This window comes from Echeneis naucrates, chromosome 2, assembly GCF_900963305.1.
Source record: "Echeneis naucrates chromosome 2, fEcheNa1.1, whole genome shotgun sequence".
Classification (NCBI taxonomy): domain Eukaryota; kingdom Metazoa; phylum Chordata; class Actinopteri; order Carangiformes; family Echeneidae; genus Echeneis; species Echeneis naucrates.
Window position 1 is genome coordinate 1,800,511 of NC_042512.1, and position 18,486 is coordinate 1,818,996.

General features: G+C 40.3%; 1 protein-coding gene and 1 long non-coding RNA gene across 2 annotated transcripts; both read left to right on the forward strand.

The window, feature by feature from the left end:
- The first annotated feature begins 778 nt into the window (after positions 1–778).
- On the forward strand, positions 779–1,736 carry LOC115053907 (uncharacterized). The gene is made up of 3 exons (XR_003841546.1): positions 779–840; positions 1,147–1,314; positions 1,696–1,736. It is a non-coding gene; the product is annotated as an uncharacterized LOC115053907 (long non-coding RNA).
- A 259-nt stretch (positions 1,737–1,995) lies between these two features.
- LOC115053768 (NLR family CARD domain-containing protein 3-like) lies at positions 1,996–12,382 on the forward strand (the record flags this gene model as incomplete). The annotated part of the gene is made up of 6 exons (XM_029518539.1): positions 1,996–2,034; positions 2,770–2,977; positions 3,136–4,939; positions 5,044–5,217; positions 8,385–8,561; positions 12,214–12,382. Coding segments are annotated over 6 exons (2,571 nt in total), but the record flags the coding sequence as incomplete, so codon positions are not given.
- Positions 12,383–18,486: the final 6,104 nt, after the last annotated feature.

Sequence of the window (18,486 nt, forward strand, 5' to 3'; positions counted from 1 at the left end):
TTGAACTGGTGTTCTGTGTTACAGTTGAGCCATGAAAGAAGAAACTTTGGATGAACTTGACTGAAAGAATTCAGCTCTTACTGTTAATTATACACACTGAGTATTCCCAGATGAAGCCATCAAAGGTTTAAGGCAGCACACCTTGAAACCTGACATGAATTAAATCAAAGCACCATCACTACATCTCACAGTCAGATACCACCATCTAGTGGACAGAAAGAAGCACCATCAGATCTGAGATACATTTCTCTGAAACTTCCTAACTACTGACAGATCAGACTGATCCATATGATGTTGTGGAGGCACACTATTTAAATAATATGTCAAAGAAACAAATGTTTAAGGTGCATCCTAAACATCAGATGAGAGAACCACCTCCTCTGGTCTGGGTTTCCTGACATCGGTGAGACTGGTTTAGTTGTAATTTTTTTTTTTCCCCTTGGCTTCTGAAGGAATTATTTGGCCCTCAAATTTATTTTATTAAAATTAAATTAAAAAGTAAATGGTGATCTGAGTTTGTTTGAAATAAAGTGCTAATGCCAATGTATAACATTGAAGATTGGAATTAACATGAATCAGGAATGTTATTTGTTTATAAGAGGATCTGACTGAAATCAACACAGAGAGGGAAAAGTCAAACAGTTTGTTGTTGGGAGTTAAAGACTGAAGTTAGTGACAGTAATGATGATGTATGTGTCCTGTGATGTAATGGAGCTTTTTGTTGTGTTTGTGTGAAGGTGGAGGCTCAGCTATGAATCAGTGTGAGGACAGAGAGGAGGGAGCCCCTCCCTCTAAAACCACTCTGTGTGGGGAACATGAGAGTCAGACCAAAGCTCAGAGGTGAGATGAGGATCTCTAACTGTCCATCTGTCAGAGCTCAGCACTCAGATCGCTGCTCCATCATTATTCACTCTCACTGACACTTAGAGTTTTTACTCCTGAACCTTTTCTTCTGCTGTTTTTGTTTTTTGCCAAGATAGAAAATATATAAATTAAGATGAAAAATAAATCACACAATAAAATATTCTTGGTGACTTGTGGTTATACAAATGAAAGCTAGACTTTATTATTTTAATTTAAACAGATAATGTTGTGCTCTGTGTCTTGTTTGTTATTTATTTTAATTAAAATTTTGGTTTTGTCTAGCAACCAGAAGTCAAGACCAGATTCTCCTGAACTGAGCTGTGTGTCCATGAAGAGTGTTGGGTCGATGAATCGTCCTATTTACTTTAAGGGAGGACAACAGTCTGCTGTATCCAGCTGTGTGTCCATGAAGAGTGATCAGTCTATGGATGATTTTATCAAAGAAAAAAGGTAAAATCTGATCATTCACATCTAAACCCACTCTGTGTGGGGAACATGAGAGTCAGACCAAAGCTCAGAGGTGAGATGAGGATCTCTAACTGTCCATCTGTCAGAGCTCAGCACTCAGATCACTGCTCCATCATTATTCACTCTCACTGTCACATGTTTTACTCCTGAACTTTTACTGCTTCAGTTATTTTTTTTGCCCTTGTCTCCATTGGGAGCTCAACCAGGACATGGAGATTCATTCATATTCACCATGTAAATGTCATTAGAATGAACAAAAACATTTCACAATAAAATTATCTCAGCTGACTCATTTTAAACTGATCATTTGCTGCCCATTTTCTTGGTGGTTAAGTCTTCTAATGTCAACTCTGTTTCTTCTAGCAACCAGAAGTCAAGACCAGATTCTCCTGAACTGAGCTGTGTGTCCATGAAGAGTGATCGGTCTATGAATCGTCCTGTTGACTTTAAGGGAGGACAACAGTCTGCTGTATCCAGCTGTGTGTCCATGAAGAGTGATCAGTCTATGGATGACTTTATCAAAGAAAAAAGGTAAAAGCTGATCATTTGTTGTTGTTTGACTCATTAAAGGTATCAAAGCTTGTCTATCAGTTTCTCTGCTGTTCATAGAAAACTCCTGGAACAAACTGTGTGTTTGTGTCTTTTCTCCTCAGAGTTCAGTCTGACAAACATCATCACACAGACCTGGACTCCATATTTATGGTGTGTAAATGTTCATCCAGTGACTACAACAGACACCAACAAAGACTTGAGTTTGAAGCTGCACTCTTTAGACCAGTAGAGCTTTACTCTGTGACAGACAGGAGTTGAATTGGGATTGAACAGGTTTGGGGTGGGAGAGAGTGGGAGAGGACTGGGAGTTGTAGTTCACCACAGAGCAATAATCCATCAGCCTCAACAGATATGTTCTGTTGGAGACTTTTACAAAACATTTCTGCTCCTTCTTCTTCATCTACAGTGAATCCTAAAGAAAAGTTTAGTTAGTTGTTTTCTAGATAATTTGAGCTGTGACTTAATAACAAAGACCAAAGTTAATCAGATTCAGTCCTGGACCTCCATGGACTCTGTCTCTACAGGGTTTAAAGATGGAATAATTCATCAGTGAACTAGTTCAGGTGGTCTGATCCATCTTCAGCCACAGTCACAGTTAATACCCTGAATCTTCACTTCCTAAGTTGATGTGTTGAAGGGCTGTATCAGTTTGGTCTTCATGTGATGATCAGGATCTCTGTGTTGTCAGAATCTAAAGTCAAACTTAGTAAGTTACACCAGTGAAGTTAGTTTAGTGAAGTCAGCAGGTCTGAATCTTTCTGTGTAGCTCTGGAAAGAGACGTGGCAGCAGATGATACAGCAGCAGCTAAAGTTGAAATCTGCTGACTGATGATCCATCAGTTTATACTGAGAGTGAACTTTACACAGGATGTTATTGTGTTCCAGCTGCTGGAGGAGAACATCGTCTGTTTTGTGAAGAACGAGCTGAAGAAAATCAAAAGGAGTCTGAGTCCAGATTACCCACAATTCATCAAGAATGAGGATGATGAGGTGGATGAAGAGCAGAGGAGGAGCAGAGAGGCATTTCTGAAGATCGCAGTGAACTTCCTGAGGAGGATGAAGCAGGAGGAGCTGGCTGACTGTCTGCAGAGCAGTAAGAGGATTTAACATGATGGATCAATTAGACATTTACATCTCAGGAGACGGAGAAAAATATGGAATGTTCTTATTCCTTATGAGAAGTAAACATCAACCTTGTAGTAAATTTTTTTTCATCTTTTATTTATTTATTTATTTTTTTTGTTTATTCAGGAAGTCATGCTCGAGCGTGTCAGCATAAACTTAAATCTGCCCTGAAGAAGAAATTCCAGTGTGTGTTTGAGGGGATCTCTAAAGCAGGAAACCCAACCCTTCTGAATCAGATCTACACAGAGCTCTACATCACAGAGGGAGGGACTGGAGAGGTCAATGAGGAACATGAGGTCAGACAGATTGAAACAGCATCCAGGAAACAGGACAGAGCAGAAACAAGCATCAGACAAGAAGACATCTTTAAACCCCCACCTGGAAGAGACCAACCAATCAGAACAGTGATGACAAAGGGAGTGGCTGGCATTGGGAAAACCGTCTTAACACAGAAGTTCACTCTGGACTGGGCTGAAGACAAAGCCAACCAGGACATAGAGTTCACATTCCCCTTCACCTTCAGAGAGCTGAATGTGCTGAAAGAGAAGAAGTTCAGCTTGGTGGAACTTGTTCATCTCTTCTTCACTGAAACCAAAGAAGCAGGAATCTGCAGCTTTGATCAGTTCCAGGTTGTGTTCATCTTTGACGGTCTGGATGAGTGTCGACTTCCTCTGGACTTTCACAACACTGAGGTCCTGACTGATCCTACAGAGTCCACCTCAGTGGACGTGCTGCTGACAAACCTCATCAGGAGGAAACTGCTTCCCTCTGCTCGCCTCTGGATAACCACACGACCTGCAGCAGCCAATCAGATCCCTTCTCAGTGTGTTGACATGGTGACAGAGGTCAGAGGGTTCAATGACCCCCAGAAGGAGGAGTACTTCAGGAAGAGGTTCAGACATGAGGAGCAGGCCAGCAGGATCATCTCCCACATCAAGACCTCACGAAGCCTCCACATCATGTGCCACATCCCAGTCTTCTGCTGGATCACTGCTACAGTTCTGGAGGAGGTGTTGAAGACCAGAGAGGGAGGAGAGCTGCCCAAGACCCTGACTGAGATGTACATCCACTTCCTGGTGGTTCAGTCCAAAGTGAAGAAGGTCAAGTACGATGGAGGAGCTGAGTCAGATCCACACTGGAGTCCAGAGACCAGGAAGATGATTGAGTCTCTGGGAAAAGTGGCTTTTGAGCAGCTGCAGAAAGGAAACCTGATCTTCTATGAATCAGACCTGACAGAGTGTGGCATCGATATCAGAGCAGCATCAGTTTACTCAGGAGTGTTCACACAGATCTTCAAAGAGGAGACAGGGCTGTACCAGGACAAGGTCTTCTGCTTCGTCCATCTGAGTGTTCAGGAGTTTCTGGCTGCTCTTCATGTCCATCTGACCTTCATCAACTCTGGAGTCAGTCTGATGGCAGAAAAACAAACAAGAACTCTAAGGTTTAAATTCATAGGGACTGGATCTAAACCAACATGTCTCTACCAGAGTGCTGTGGATAAGGCCTTACAGAGTTCACATGGACACCTGGACTTGTTCCTCCGGTTCCTTCTGGGTCTTTCACTGCAGACCAACCAAACTCTCCTACGAGGCCTGGTGACACAGACAGGACGTCCCTCAAAGACCAATCAGGAAACAGTCCAGTACATCAAGACAAAGATCAGTGAGAATCTGTCTCCAGAGAAAAGTATCAACCTGTTTCACTGTCTGAATGAACTGAATGATGGTTCTCTGGTGGAGGAGATCCAACAGTCCCTGAGATCAGGACGTCTCTCCACAGATAAACTGTCTCCTGCTCAATGGTCAGCTCTGGTCTTCATCTTACTGTCATCAGAAAAAGATCTGGACGTGTTTGACCTGAAGAAATACTCTGCTTCAGAGGAGGCTCTTCTGAGGCTGCTGCCAGTGGTCAAAGCCTCCAACAAAGTTCTGTATGTGCAAATAAATCCAACAAGATCAACTAAATCTTTTTTTAGTTGAGAATCAAAAACATGTTTCTTTAATAATTAATCTTATTTTGCTGATTCCTCCTCAGACTGAGTGGCTGTAACCTCTCAGACAGAAGCTGTGAAGCTCTGTCCTCAGTCCTCAGCTCCCAGTCCTCTAGTCTGAGAGATCTGGACCTGAGTAACAACAACCTGCAGGATTCAGGAGTGAAGCTGCTGTCTGCTGGACTGAAGAGTCCACACTGTGAGCTGGAAACTCTCAGGTCAGAGTTCATGTTTGTGTGAATACTAAAACTGGATTTAGTTTTTTATGATAAATTTTTATTTAAATGAGTGAAAATTGAAAACTGAAGAGGTTTGTAGATTTTGGTTTGTAGTGGTGTCTTCTGTGTTCACTGAGGATCATTTACTTTTAGGGAGGTGGACACAACCTTTCTGCTGCTTTTGGCATCTGTCATAGTTGTGATGATGGAGTTCTCATTCAGGAAAATATTTAAGGGGCTCAAAGACACCAGAGGTTGAGTGGACTGCTGATATGATGCTCTGTGGATGAATGAACCTTCTAGCTTAGGGTCTAGAAACGGTAACGCACACTTTGTAGTTGGGCGGCAGACAGGAGACAGGAGCTGGATCAAAAGACACTATTGTCCTGTCAGATTTGATGTAATTATTTAGGTGTTTGGGTAACGTAAAGAAATTCACCGGCTAGCTGTTACTCCTACCTACAAAAAGATATGTGAAGAAAATGTCAAGGCGAAGTCTAAATCAAAGGGGGTTTTAATACATAAATCAAATTGAGGTTCCTTAAAAAAAGCACCTGTAATGTGTAACCCAATACACACACTACAAATCAAAATCTGTCCAAACAATATTTGCTCGGAAGATTAATCGGCATAAACAAAATATCACAGTACACAGTTGACCCTGTTATCACAAATCATGGCAACACAAAACTTAAATCATCAATGCCCCAAAAAGAATGGTGGGATGTGTGGGTTAGTCCAGATCAAGCTTCCTGTGTAACAGCATGAGGATGAGTAAAAGTTAGTTTGTAGGTGTGTTTGTGTTAGCCCAGCTGGTTCCAGTTCCTCCGGGGTTCAGTGTGTGTGAGTGGACGTATGGTGGATCAGTGTGTTAAATGGTTGAGGGAACAGTGATGGACTGTACTTAGCTCTGTTGTGGGGCTCCTCCAGCCCAGGCAGGTATGGAGTCCCAGTATACAGGCACCTTTTTCCTCCTTGGTACTCCTGGGATCATCACCACTCCTCAGGCCATGGGTTTCCAAACCTCCAGTGAATCCAGCTGGTTCTCTTCCTCGTGTTACTGCTTTCTTATTTTCCCAACATTTGTTGGGTTCTCCTTGCTGTTTTGTCAGAAGCTTTTTCCTTCCACCAGTTCACAGTTGCCACTCATTTGTTAACTGACCAGTTTTTGTTTTTTGTTTTTTTTTTTTTCACTCACACTCCTTTCCCCCTCCCTTTCCTGTCAGGAGGTAAAGGGCCGTTCTGCAGTTTTTTCTACCACAACCTATTGGTTGAACATAGAACAGAATCAATGCATCACTATACAGTGTTTGTGTTACTATGTCTTTACTTTAATGAGTATGTTTGTTGTTCTGTTGTTGTTTATCTGAGTTGTAATCATAGTCAAGTAAGGTTTGAAAAATATAACCTGAAGAAAAATAAATAAAAAAAACAACCCTACCTCCCTGACGATGAAATAGGAGAACAAGATTGACAAAAATAAATTCCCCTAAAGCTATGACAGCTACTAAGACTGCTATTTGTAATAAAAACAAGTAAAACAAAACTACACATGTAAAAATCAAAACAAAAAACTAAAGTTGTTTAATCCAAATCACACTGCAGCACAGCCCAGCATGATCGGCTTCCTCCAAACATCTAGAGACCATTTATCTCTCTGCTTTTGGAAATATAATATAAATGTTGATATTAATTCTACAACATCATTTATTTTGGAAAATCTCAGATAAATCACTCAGAATATTGATTTCAGCTCACTGACCCAGGGATGGTGATGCAAAGGCCCAGTCCAGATACACCCCCTACCCCTACATTTTAGCCCTACCCCGACATTTTGCGGACATTTTGTTCCTGTTAGGGTAGTGGTGTCCCAATAACTTTTTTTACGTAGGGGAAGGGGGCATAATGAGGAGTAGGGACGATGAATCTAGCCCTTAACATCGAGGGTTTTCCGATTCTGACTTCCTGCGGTAGGGCCAGTTCGTGAGCGAGATGATGTGGAGAAGTCTGAGGGGGAAAAAAGAAAACTACAAATAAATAACAAGAGACAACAGATGTCAATGTTGTATTCTTCTCTGTGTACCTGTTGGTTTATTTATCCACCGAAGCATGATGAAATCTAAAAGAATGATCACAGCCATAGATTTTTTTTTTTTGGACAAAATTTTTTGCTGCTGGGAATACCCAGTCGCTTGCGTGCCTGAACATAAACAATGCCGTGACATAGCAAGTGGTGTCCCAATTCCTTGGGAAGAAGCAAAGCTATACCCCTTGTGACTTCCTTTTGAAGGTTAAGGGGTGGGGGGGTGAGGGCTGGTGGGAGTGAATAGGGTGAACATTGGGATTGGGCCAAAGTGTCAGAATGAAATATCTTTTTAGTAATTCTATGATCAGGCAGCTTCACAGATCTGTTCCACAGCTGGAGCATTTGTCTCTTATGTCTGATACTCGAGGGCTCCCAACCCAAATCACCATGAAGAGCCAACACTGAGGTCCATTAGTGTACTGCTGTAAGATAACCAATAGCTCTATGATGCTGAGTATTACAAAGAGAATATTCACAGAATCCCCAGACAGCAGAAGCATCGTCTGACACACACACACACACACACACACACACACACACACACACACACACACACACACACACACACACACACACACACACATTACAGAACAGTGTGAAAGTATGAACTCCCAGATGAGCACAGTGTTCAGACTTGTTCAGGGCTCTACCTGCAGACTGAGCTAAAACACTGACAGCTGGGTTAAATGTCATGTGTTGGTCCAACGTCAGGCCAAGACATTTCATCTTCAAATATGTCATTAATGATAAGTTTGGTTTCTTGTGTAGAACTTTTGAAGCTTGTTTGCTGTTTCGCCTGGTTTTAGAGTGGACCTACCTGCCGGAGCTCAGTTCTGTATGTTTCAGCTGTTGGACTTTCATTTTCATTTTCATCTTCATTTTACCTGGAATTTTCCAGTTCAATCTTGTCACTCTTTGTATTGGACTGTTGTGAAGCTGCTTCCTGTTGATTCAGCTGTTTGACTTTCATTTTCTAAACTTCTACTTTCTAAACCTTCAGCTCTGAACAGATGATGAAACATTGAACACTTTCAAACAGGAACTTTGTCTCCTAAAGTAACATCTTTTATTCTTTACTCAGGTTAGAAGGCTGCAGTTTGTCAGAGATCAGCTGTTCTTCTCTGGTCTCAGCTCTGAAGTCCAACCCCTCCCATCTCAGAGAACTGGACCTGAGTCACAACAATGACCTGCAGGACTCAGGACTGAAGGATCTGTGTGGTTTTCTGAAGAGTCCAGATTGTAGACTGCAGATTCTGAGGTCTGTTTATTTGCTGTTGTAGATTTGTTTAATCCAGAATGTATATTCATATTTAACTTGAATGTATTCACTTTTGAATGTATTCAAAATTGCTGTTGTTTCATGTTTCCAGTTGTTCTAATAATAATAATAAATGTTGTCAGTGTTTTCCAAAACTTGAATTTACCTGTTCAATATATTAATCATGAAAAGTCTTCCAGGAACCAAAGAGTTGGTTTCACATGTCTGATCTCCAGACAGAAACCAGGACCAGATCTTGCTCTTGGTCTTTGTATTGGAACAAAGTATGATGTGGACCAGCAACATTTGTGATGTTAAAGTGGGTGATGAGTTTGAAAAGGTGGAAAAGTTCTGGATCAGGACATTTCTGACTGATTATCAGTCATCTGATCTTGATGATTTGTTCTTTTTCAGGTTGAGATGCTGTTGGTTGTCAAAGATCAGCTGTTCTTCTCTGGCCTCAGCTCTGAAGTCCAACCCCTCCCATCTCAGAGAACTGGACCTGAGAGGAAACCTCCTGCAGGATCCAGATGTGAAGGAGCTGCGTGATCTTGTGGAGAGTCCAGACTGTAGACTGGAGACTCTGAGGTCAGTCCACTGTGGTAGATGTTTAATCTAATGTCCTAATAAATGTCTTCAGACTTGGAGGGTGTGGAGCTGAGGACCAGAGTCAGTTGTGTTGTTGAGACTCCAGCCCTCATGGGGCTTTCAGACACGTGGCCGTGGCCCCCCTGTGCTCTGAAAGCTGTTATTTCCAAAGGATTGGAGCTCCACCACAGGTTTCCCTGCACTGAGCACAGTGATATTTGTGTTTCTTTGTGGTGTGGTCATACTCAGTCAGTGTGTTACTGCAGTAGATGGAGTTCAGAGCAGCGGTACAGAAGCTGAGTGATGAGCTGCTGTGGACGGAGTCAACATCAAAAAGCTCCTCTACACACTTTGAAAACAAACAGTCCCACACATGTTGAAATGTTCTTCATTTAGAAGATTTTAGAGCTTCATCTTCACATCAAAGCAGAACTTTCCTTTGCTGCCACATATTTATGAAGCAGCCAACTGCTGTATTCCTACACAAGTATGTCCTGTATTCCACTGCAGCCGCAGGTCAGCTGAGGGAATCACTTTGTTTTAGAGTGAGGAGCTGCTGAACTTCAGCCTCACACTGAAGAAACACTTCAAACATCCAGACAGAATGTGGTGGCACATATCTAACTGATTATCAATGATTTTATCTGCATCTTTTATTCCTTATTCAGATTTGACAACTCCGGTTTGTCAAAGATCAGCTGTTCTTCTCTGGTCTCAGCTCTGAAGTCCAACCCCTCCCATCTCAGAGAACTGGAGCTGAATCAGAACGACCTGAAGGATTCAAAACTGAAGGATCTGTGTGGTTTTCTGAAGAGTCCTCACTGTAGACTGGAGACTCTGAGGTCAGACTCATGTTTTATTTCTGCTCTCAGATTAATATGATGTTACAGTTGTGGTGACTCTGACCTGCAGACCGGTTTATATTTATGAGGGAAAATCATCTTCAGGTTTTTACCATTTAAACTGTTAAATGGTTTGAAAGTAACTTTGGAAAACAAATTTCTATTAATTTGAAAATTGCAAGCAGTTTATCAATCAGTCTTGTATTTTTGAAAGGGGACATCATATCTTTATAAATATTTGTATGTTACCATGCAGATTGTAGTTTGTGGTTTTTTTCATTTATTTATTTATTTGCGTGTCGAAAGAAACTGCACTTTGTTTGTCTAAGAAGATGTTTGGCCTCTTATCTCAGGGGCTTCATCAGTTCATCAGTCCTCATTAGTCTGACAGACAGTGGAGTTGGACCCAGGTATTTAACCTCTGTAGGAGTGTTGACAAAGCTCCTTGTGACAACAGCCCATGAGAGGAGTTCCACTGACCTTTACTGTCCCAAGATTAACAACATTCAACTTGGCCTAAAATTCACCACTTGTGTTTTGTCTTGGTTCTCCATTAGCACCATTTTGGAACAATGTTCAGCATAATGTGAAATTTTTTTCTTTCTTAGCCAATAGAATAGATCATCCACATGTAACATGGCTCTATTGGTTGAGTTTGGGATATTTCAGTCATAATGCCAATTTAGTTTGAATATCAAACAGATTGTAAGAACTAATGCTTTCATTTTCCAAGGAACCTTCCCAGCTGGTCCATTATTAGAATAATAATGTTTACATGAACCACTGACCCCAAAGCAGTTATATGAATGTACATGACCAACACACTGCAGCAGTGGAAATAAGGTGGCTCCAAACATACCTAATGTAAACATCAGCACCTCAGGAAAACATCCATTTTGCTGTGATTGTGTAGCAAAGCTTTAGTCCAATCAGCTGCAGTGGTTTGGTTCCACACTAAGATAAGGATTGGCTCTAAGGGCTGGTCTGCTGGGGGAGCAGTTGCCCCGTTGCCCTCCTCTCTCTGCTGCAGGAAACATGTTTGCTCCGTCTGCCTCGCTGATCTCCCAGCTATGTTAAATATCAGTCTCAGGATTCTGTGGACTGATATCAGATCATTCAAATGAAGATCAGTTAGAATTGGGAAAATCAACAATTTATTTATATATTTAATTTTGAACCCATCCTTATAATCCATTAAAGATGACATAGATCAGAATAGATTCTGCATATTTGAGTATGATTTCCACATTCAGCTATTCATGTTTCTTCAAATATATCATTAATGATGAGTTATGTTTTGTGTGTAGAACTTTTGGAGGTTGTGTAGTTGACAGTTTGACTGGTTTGAGAGTGGACTTACCTGCCAGAGCTAACAGATGGAGGCTCCAGTCAAACTTAAGTCACACACTTCAGCGTCCAACAAACGTCACCATTGGCTGAAAAAGCTGTCAATCAAATGTATGTTTTTGATTGACAGATTCATCAGCCATTCATGTGGCCCCTTACATTTCTCCACACTTAAAGCGTTGGCGACCGTCGTCACTATGGCAACAATAAACAACACTTCGCAAAGGTGGCATGTAACATACAGTCACATAGTTTATTTCAAACGTTTAACTTTGCTAAGCAGGATGCTTCCACTCATTCAGTGACACTGCATGATTTACAACAAGGGGATCAGATAAATGTTACTGACAGGTTGAGGTTGAGTCTCTCCATGCGATTGATCCACATTTGTGAAGTCCGAAATACGAGTACAAAACTGTGAAATACGACTACGAAAGCCCCCACGAGAGTTCATTCATTATGAGATTGTTCTGACTCCATACAAAAAAGTGCAAGGGAAATGCCCCCACCCAAAATTCCATCCCTGACCAGAAGACCATCTCTGCGTTATACAAGAGATCATATGTGGCAGAATCAAAGATAGAAATAAAGTTTGGCTGACTCTGCTGTTTGGTTATTTCTGATGTCTTAAAATCACAATGTTGACAGTTTGAGTCAGTTCAGGTTCTTTACAGTGTTGTTTCATTTTTTCATTAAATCTTTTCACTGTTTGTATTTGACTGTTGTGAAGCTGCTTCCTGTTGGTTCAGCTGTTTGAATTTCATTTTCTAAACTTCTACTTTCTAAACCTTCAGCTCTGAACAAATGCTGAAACATTTAACGCTTTCAAGAAGGAACTTTGTCTCCTAAAGTCACATCTTTTATTCTTTACTCAGGTTAGAAGGCTGCAGTTTGTCAGAGATCAGCTGTTCTTCTCTGGTCTCAGCTCTGAAGTCCAACCCCTCCCATCTCAGAGGACTGGACCTGAGTTGGAACAACCTGAAGGATTCAGGACTGAAGGATCTGTGTGGTTTTCTGAAGAGTCCTCACTGCAGACTGGAGACTCTGAGGTCAGACTCATGTTTTATTTCTGCTCTCAGATTAATATGATGTTACAATTGTGGTGACTCTGACCTGCAGACAGGTTTATATTTATGAGGGAAAATCCTCTTCAGGTTTCAGACATCTAACTGTTAAATGGTTGAAAATAGCTTTTGAAAAAGTTTATTTCAAAATGACATTGGAATGGAAAACATTAATCTGATGTTTTTGAAAGGGGACATCGTATATTAATTTGAAATATTAAAATCTTATTTCAATTTTTCTTAGAATCATCCAAAATCAAAGAAATCAACACAAATATAAACCCTTTTGCCAACAAAAACACCTCTGAGGTGCTCATACACAGAACAACAAAACTGTAATGGGTTCGCTCTCTCACCCAAGAATGGCACAAGTCTAGACTGGAACAGCTGAGAACTTTATTGACTACGTGCAGCAGCCCAAACAGACGGCAGGCAGAGGCAGAGTCTAGAGACAGGCAGCAGGTCAGGTTACCGGGGCAGAGATGAGGAGTAGTGGTCTGGGGCCGAAGGCAGGTTAGGCCCCAGGAGGTCCGTCGGGAAAGCTGAGCGTAATGCAAAGACAATCTGGCAGAGAGGCAGAGTGGAGGAGCTGGTTAAGGGGAGTCTGGGAGGAACAGATGAGTCTGTTTATCCTGATTAAGAGAGGTAAGCAGGCAGGTAGAGTGGGTGGTGGAGGGGAGAACCAGGAGTGGACTATGACAAAAACAAAACATGGATCTGACTTTCTACTTCATCCAGTTTGCATAGTGAACAAATCCGGTCTTCCTCAGGTGTGGCATTAAAGCTCCCTGTTTCTGGGACTAATGGAAGTGTTCCTGAACACAACTGTCCATAATGATCTTTGTCTTTTAGTTCACTTATTCTTAATGTAAGCTTCCACACTGTAAGTGTTCTTATTAAGACAGTAGGTTCTTCATTTTGGCTTCCTCCAAACATCCAGAGACCGTTTATCTCTCTGCTTTAGGAACAGTTTGTTTATAATATCTGTAATATCACAACATCATTTATGAATGAAAATATCAGAGAAATTATAAATATAGAATATTAATTGCATCCACATGTAACATGGCTCTGTTGGTTGAGTTTGGAATATTTCAGTCATAATGCCAATTTAGTTTGAATATCAAACAGATTGTAAGAACTAATGCTTTCATTTTCCAAGGAACCTTCCCACCTGGTCCATTATTAGAATAATAATGTTTACATTAACCACTGACCCCAAAGCAGTTACATGAATGTACATGACCAACACACTGCAGCAGTGGAAATAAGGTGGCTCCAAACATACCTAATGTAAACATCAGCACCTCAGGAAAACATCCATTTTGCTGTGATTGTGTAGCAAAGCTTTAGTCCAATCAGCTGCAGTGGTTTGGTTCCACACTAAGATAAGGATTGGCTCTAAGGGCTGGTCTGCTGGGGGAGCAGTTGCCCCGTTGCCCTCCTCTCTCTGCTGCAGGAAACATGTTTGCTCCGTCTGCCTCGCTGATCTCCCAGCTATGTTAAATATCAGTCTCAGGATTCTGTGGACTGATATCAGATCATTCAAATGAAGATCGGTCAGAATCGGGAAAATCAACAATTTATTTATATATTTAATTTTGAACCCATCCTTATACTCCATTAAAGATGACATAGATCAGAATAGATTCTGCATATTTGAGTATGATTTCCACATTCAGCTATTCATGTTTCTTCAAATATATCATTAATGATGAGTTATGTTTTGTGTGTAGAACTTTTGGAGGTTGTGTAGTTGACAGTTTGACTGGTTTTAGAGTGGACTTACCTGCCAGAGCTAACAGATGGAGGCTCCAGTCAAACTTAAGTCGCACACTTCAGCCTCCAACAAACGTCACCATTGGCTGGTAAAGCTGTCAATCAAATGTATGTTTTTGATTGCCCTCCTCTCTCTGCTGCTAAAGTCACATCTTTTATTCTTCACTCAGGTTGATGAACTGCAGTTTGTCAAAGATCAGCTGTTCTTCTCTGGTCTCAGCTCTGAAGTCCAACCCCTCCCATCTCAGAGAACTGGACCTGAGTCACGACAACAACCTAAGGATTCAGGACTGAAGGATCTGTGGGGTTTTCTGGAGAGTCCTCACTGCAGACTGGAGACTCTGAGGTCAGACTCATGTTTTATTTCTGCTCTCAGATTAATATGATGTTACAGTTGTGGTGACTCTGACCTGCAGACATCAGGCTGATATTATACTGATCCTCACTGAGGATCTTCATGCTGACGTCTGTTTTCTTCTTCTCTGGTTTAGTCCAGTCAGTGTGGCAGAGAAGTGTTGAACTACAGATTTAAAACTAAAAATAATAATAAAAATCCTTCAGTGTTTCAATGACAGGAAATATTTTTCCTCACTGAAATGGACAAATGTGTGTCAGTGGGGTCGGAATCATTCACTCTCCAAATATTCGATTCGATTTGGATTTTTGGGTCTATGATTCGATTGTAAATTGATTCTTTATTCAAAATGATTTTCGATTCAAAACAACTTCCATTCATAGTAATTTCTGCTTCAATCTATAGGTGTGCAAAGGATCCTCATGATCTACTCCAGTCTGCTTTGCAAGACAAAATGATGAATGGAGACATTAAAGTGTCTTTTTCACATTTATTAAGTTTTAAACATTTATCCATGCTCAGATGGAATTGTTGTAACTGTTGTTTAATACAATATCACATATTGCTTTAATAGCAAAAATAAGTGTCTCTTTAAAAAAAAAAAAAAAAAAAGCTCTTAAACATGCTGCCTTTTTAAATTTTAAGGAAAGTGCCTTTTCAAATGTGTGTGGACCACAACTGCTACTCTGAGCAGCAAGCTATAAAATAAGTCATGTCAAGCTCAGTAAAAACCAAAATGAGTCAGAATCTTTGCCTGCAACGAGGACGGGGCCTGTTGAATCTTTCTTTCCTCCATTATTGTAGTTTCCTCCTTGTTTTGGTGCATGTGTATGTTCCAGAACCAGCTCTGTGGTGACGTCAGACAGCGTCTTTGTCAGCATTGTTTTATTTCTTAAATCGATTTTGAGAAATTTTTAATGGATTCTGAATCATAGTAAATGAGAATTGTGATTCTTATATTAATCGTTTTTTGTTTTTTTTCTTTGGGTACAGCACTAATATTCAGTGTTTTCCTGTTCCAACACGACTATAAAGTCATGTGACTCAAGCAGACTGAAAGATTCAGACCAAACTCAGCATGTTAAACGTGGTCACTGCTGAATTAAGTGAAAATGTTCCAGATGTTGTGAATCATGTGTTGATTTAATGAAACATTGAACACTTTCCAGCAGGAACTTTGTCTCCTAAAGTCACATCTTTTATTCTTTACTCAGGTTGAAGAGCTGCAGTTTGTCAGAGATCGGCTGTTCTTCTCTGGTCTCAGCTCTGAAGTCCAACCCCTCCCATCTCAGAGAACTGGACCTGAGTCACAACAACGACCTGAAGGATTCAGGACTGAAGGATCTGTGTGGTTTTCTGGAGAGTCCTCACTGCAGACTGGAGACTCTGAGGTCAGACTCATGTTTTATTTCTGCTCTCAGATTAATATGATGTTACAGTTGTGGTGACTCTGACCTGCAGACAGGTTTATATTTATGAGGGAAAATCCTCTTCAGGTTTTAACATTTAAACTGTTAAATGGTTGAAAATAACTTTTGAAAACGGAATTTCACTCATTTGAACATAACATTTTGAATTTCACACAGTTTATATTCACAATGTTGACAGTTTGAGTCAGTTCAGGTTCTTTACAGTGTTGTTTCATTTTCTCATTAAATCTTGTCACTGTTTGTATTTGACTGTTGTGAAGCTGCTTCCTGTTGGTTCAGCTGTTTGAATTTCATTTTCTCAACTTCTCCTTTCTAAACCTTCAGTTCTGAAAAGAATGATGAAACATTGAACGCTTGCAAGCAGGAACTTTGTCTCCTAAAGTCACATCTTTTATTCTTTACTCAGGTTGAAGAGCTGCAGGTTGTCAAAGATCAGCTGTTCTTCTCTGGTCTCAGCTCTGAAGTCCAACCCCTCCCATCTCACAGAACTGGACCTGAGTGAGAACAACCTGAAGGATTCAGGACTGAAGGATCTGTGTGGTTTTCTGAAGAGTCCTCACTGTAGACTGGAGACTCTGAGGTCAGACTCATGTTTTATTTCTGCTCTCAGATTAATATGATGTTACAGTTGTGGTGACTCTGACCTGCAGACATCAGGCTGATATTATACTGATCCTCACTGAGGATCTTCATGCTGACGTCTGTTTTCTTCTTGTCTGGTTTAGTCCAGTCAGTGTGGCAGAGAAATGTTGAACTACAGATTTAAAACTTAAAAAAAATAATAAAAATCCTTCAGTGTTTCAATGACAGGAAATATTTTTCCTCACCAACATGGACAAATAAATATTCAGTGGGGTCGGAATCATTCACTCTCCAACAATTCGATTCAATTTGGATTTTTGGGGCTTTGATTCGATTCAAAATCGATTCTTTATTCAAAATGATTTTTCATTCAAAACAATTCGATTCATAGTCATTTCTGCTGCAATCTATAGGTGTGCAAAGGATCCTCGTGATCTACTCCAGTCTGCTTTACAAGACAAAATGACGACTGGAGACATTAAAGTGTCTTTTTCACATTTATTAAGTTTTGAACATTTATCCGTGCTCAGATGGAATTGTTGCAACTGTTGTTTAATACAATATCACATATTGCTTGAATATCAAAAATAAAAGTGTCTCTTTAAAAAAAATTTTTAGTTAAACATGCTGCATTTTAAATTTTAAGGAAAGTGCCTTTTCAAATGTGTGTGGACCACAACTGCTACTCTGAGCAGCAAGCTATAAAATAAGTCATGTCAAGCTCAGTAAAAACCAAAATGAGTCAGAATCTTTGCCTGCAACGAGGACGGGGCCTGTTGAATCTCTCTTTCCTCCATTATTGTAGTTTCCTCCTTGTTTTGCATGTGTATGTTCCAGAACCAGCTCCGTGGTGACGTCAGACAGCGTCTTTGTCAGCATTGTTTTATTTTTTAAATTGATTTTGGGACATTTTGAATCGATTCTGAATGAAAGTAAATGAGAATTGTGATTCTTATATCAATCGTTTTTTGTTTTTTTTCTTTGGGTACAGCACTAATATTCAGTGTTTTTGTGTTCCAATCCGACTATAAAGTCATGTGACTCAAGCAGACTGAAAGATTCAGACCAAACTCAAATGTTCCAGATGTGGTGAATCATGTGTTGACTTGATGAAACATTGAACACTCTCAAGCAGGAACTTTGTCTCCTAAAGTCACATCTTTTATTCTTTACTTAGGTTGGAGAGCTGCAGTTTGCAGTTTTAACTTTGAAAAACAGATTTTTATTAAATTGAAAAAGACGTTTTAATGGAATGCAATTTATCACTCAATCTTGTATTTTTGAAAGGGGACATCATATATTCATATATATTTGTATGTTAGAATGCAGATTTTAATCTGTGGTTCATTTCATTTATTAATTTATTTGTGTGTCATTCATAAAAATGTCCAACCCACATGGATTTATAAGACGTATTTAATCATCCAGTGGCTGTTGTAACAACCTGAACTCTCATATGTCTGCATATAAACATACACAGATACATTATTTTCCTTTTCTCTAGTCATAATGGTACATTTTAAACAACACAATCAACCAAAAGCAAATATTTTGCCTTCTTTCCCAAACCACAGAAATAAAATCAGCTACCACAAGTCCCTTCACTCAAATATAATTCGCTCTGAACAGATGATGAAACACCTTCAAACAGGAACTTTGTCTCCTAAAGTCACATCTTTTATTCTTTACTCAGGTTGAGGTGCTGCAGTTTGTCAGAGATCAGCTGTTCTTCTCTGGTCTCAGCTCTGAAGTCCAACCCCTCCCATCTCAGAGAACTGGACCTGAGTCTGAACAACCTGAAGGATTCAGACGTGAAGGATCTGTCTAATCTTGTGAAGAGTCCAGACTTCAGACTGGAGACTCTGAGGTCAGACTCATGTTTTATTTCCACTACAGTTGGACTCAGTTCATGTTCCTTTCAGTAATGTTGTTTAAATC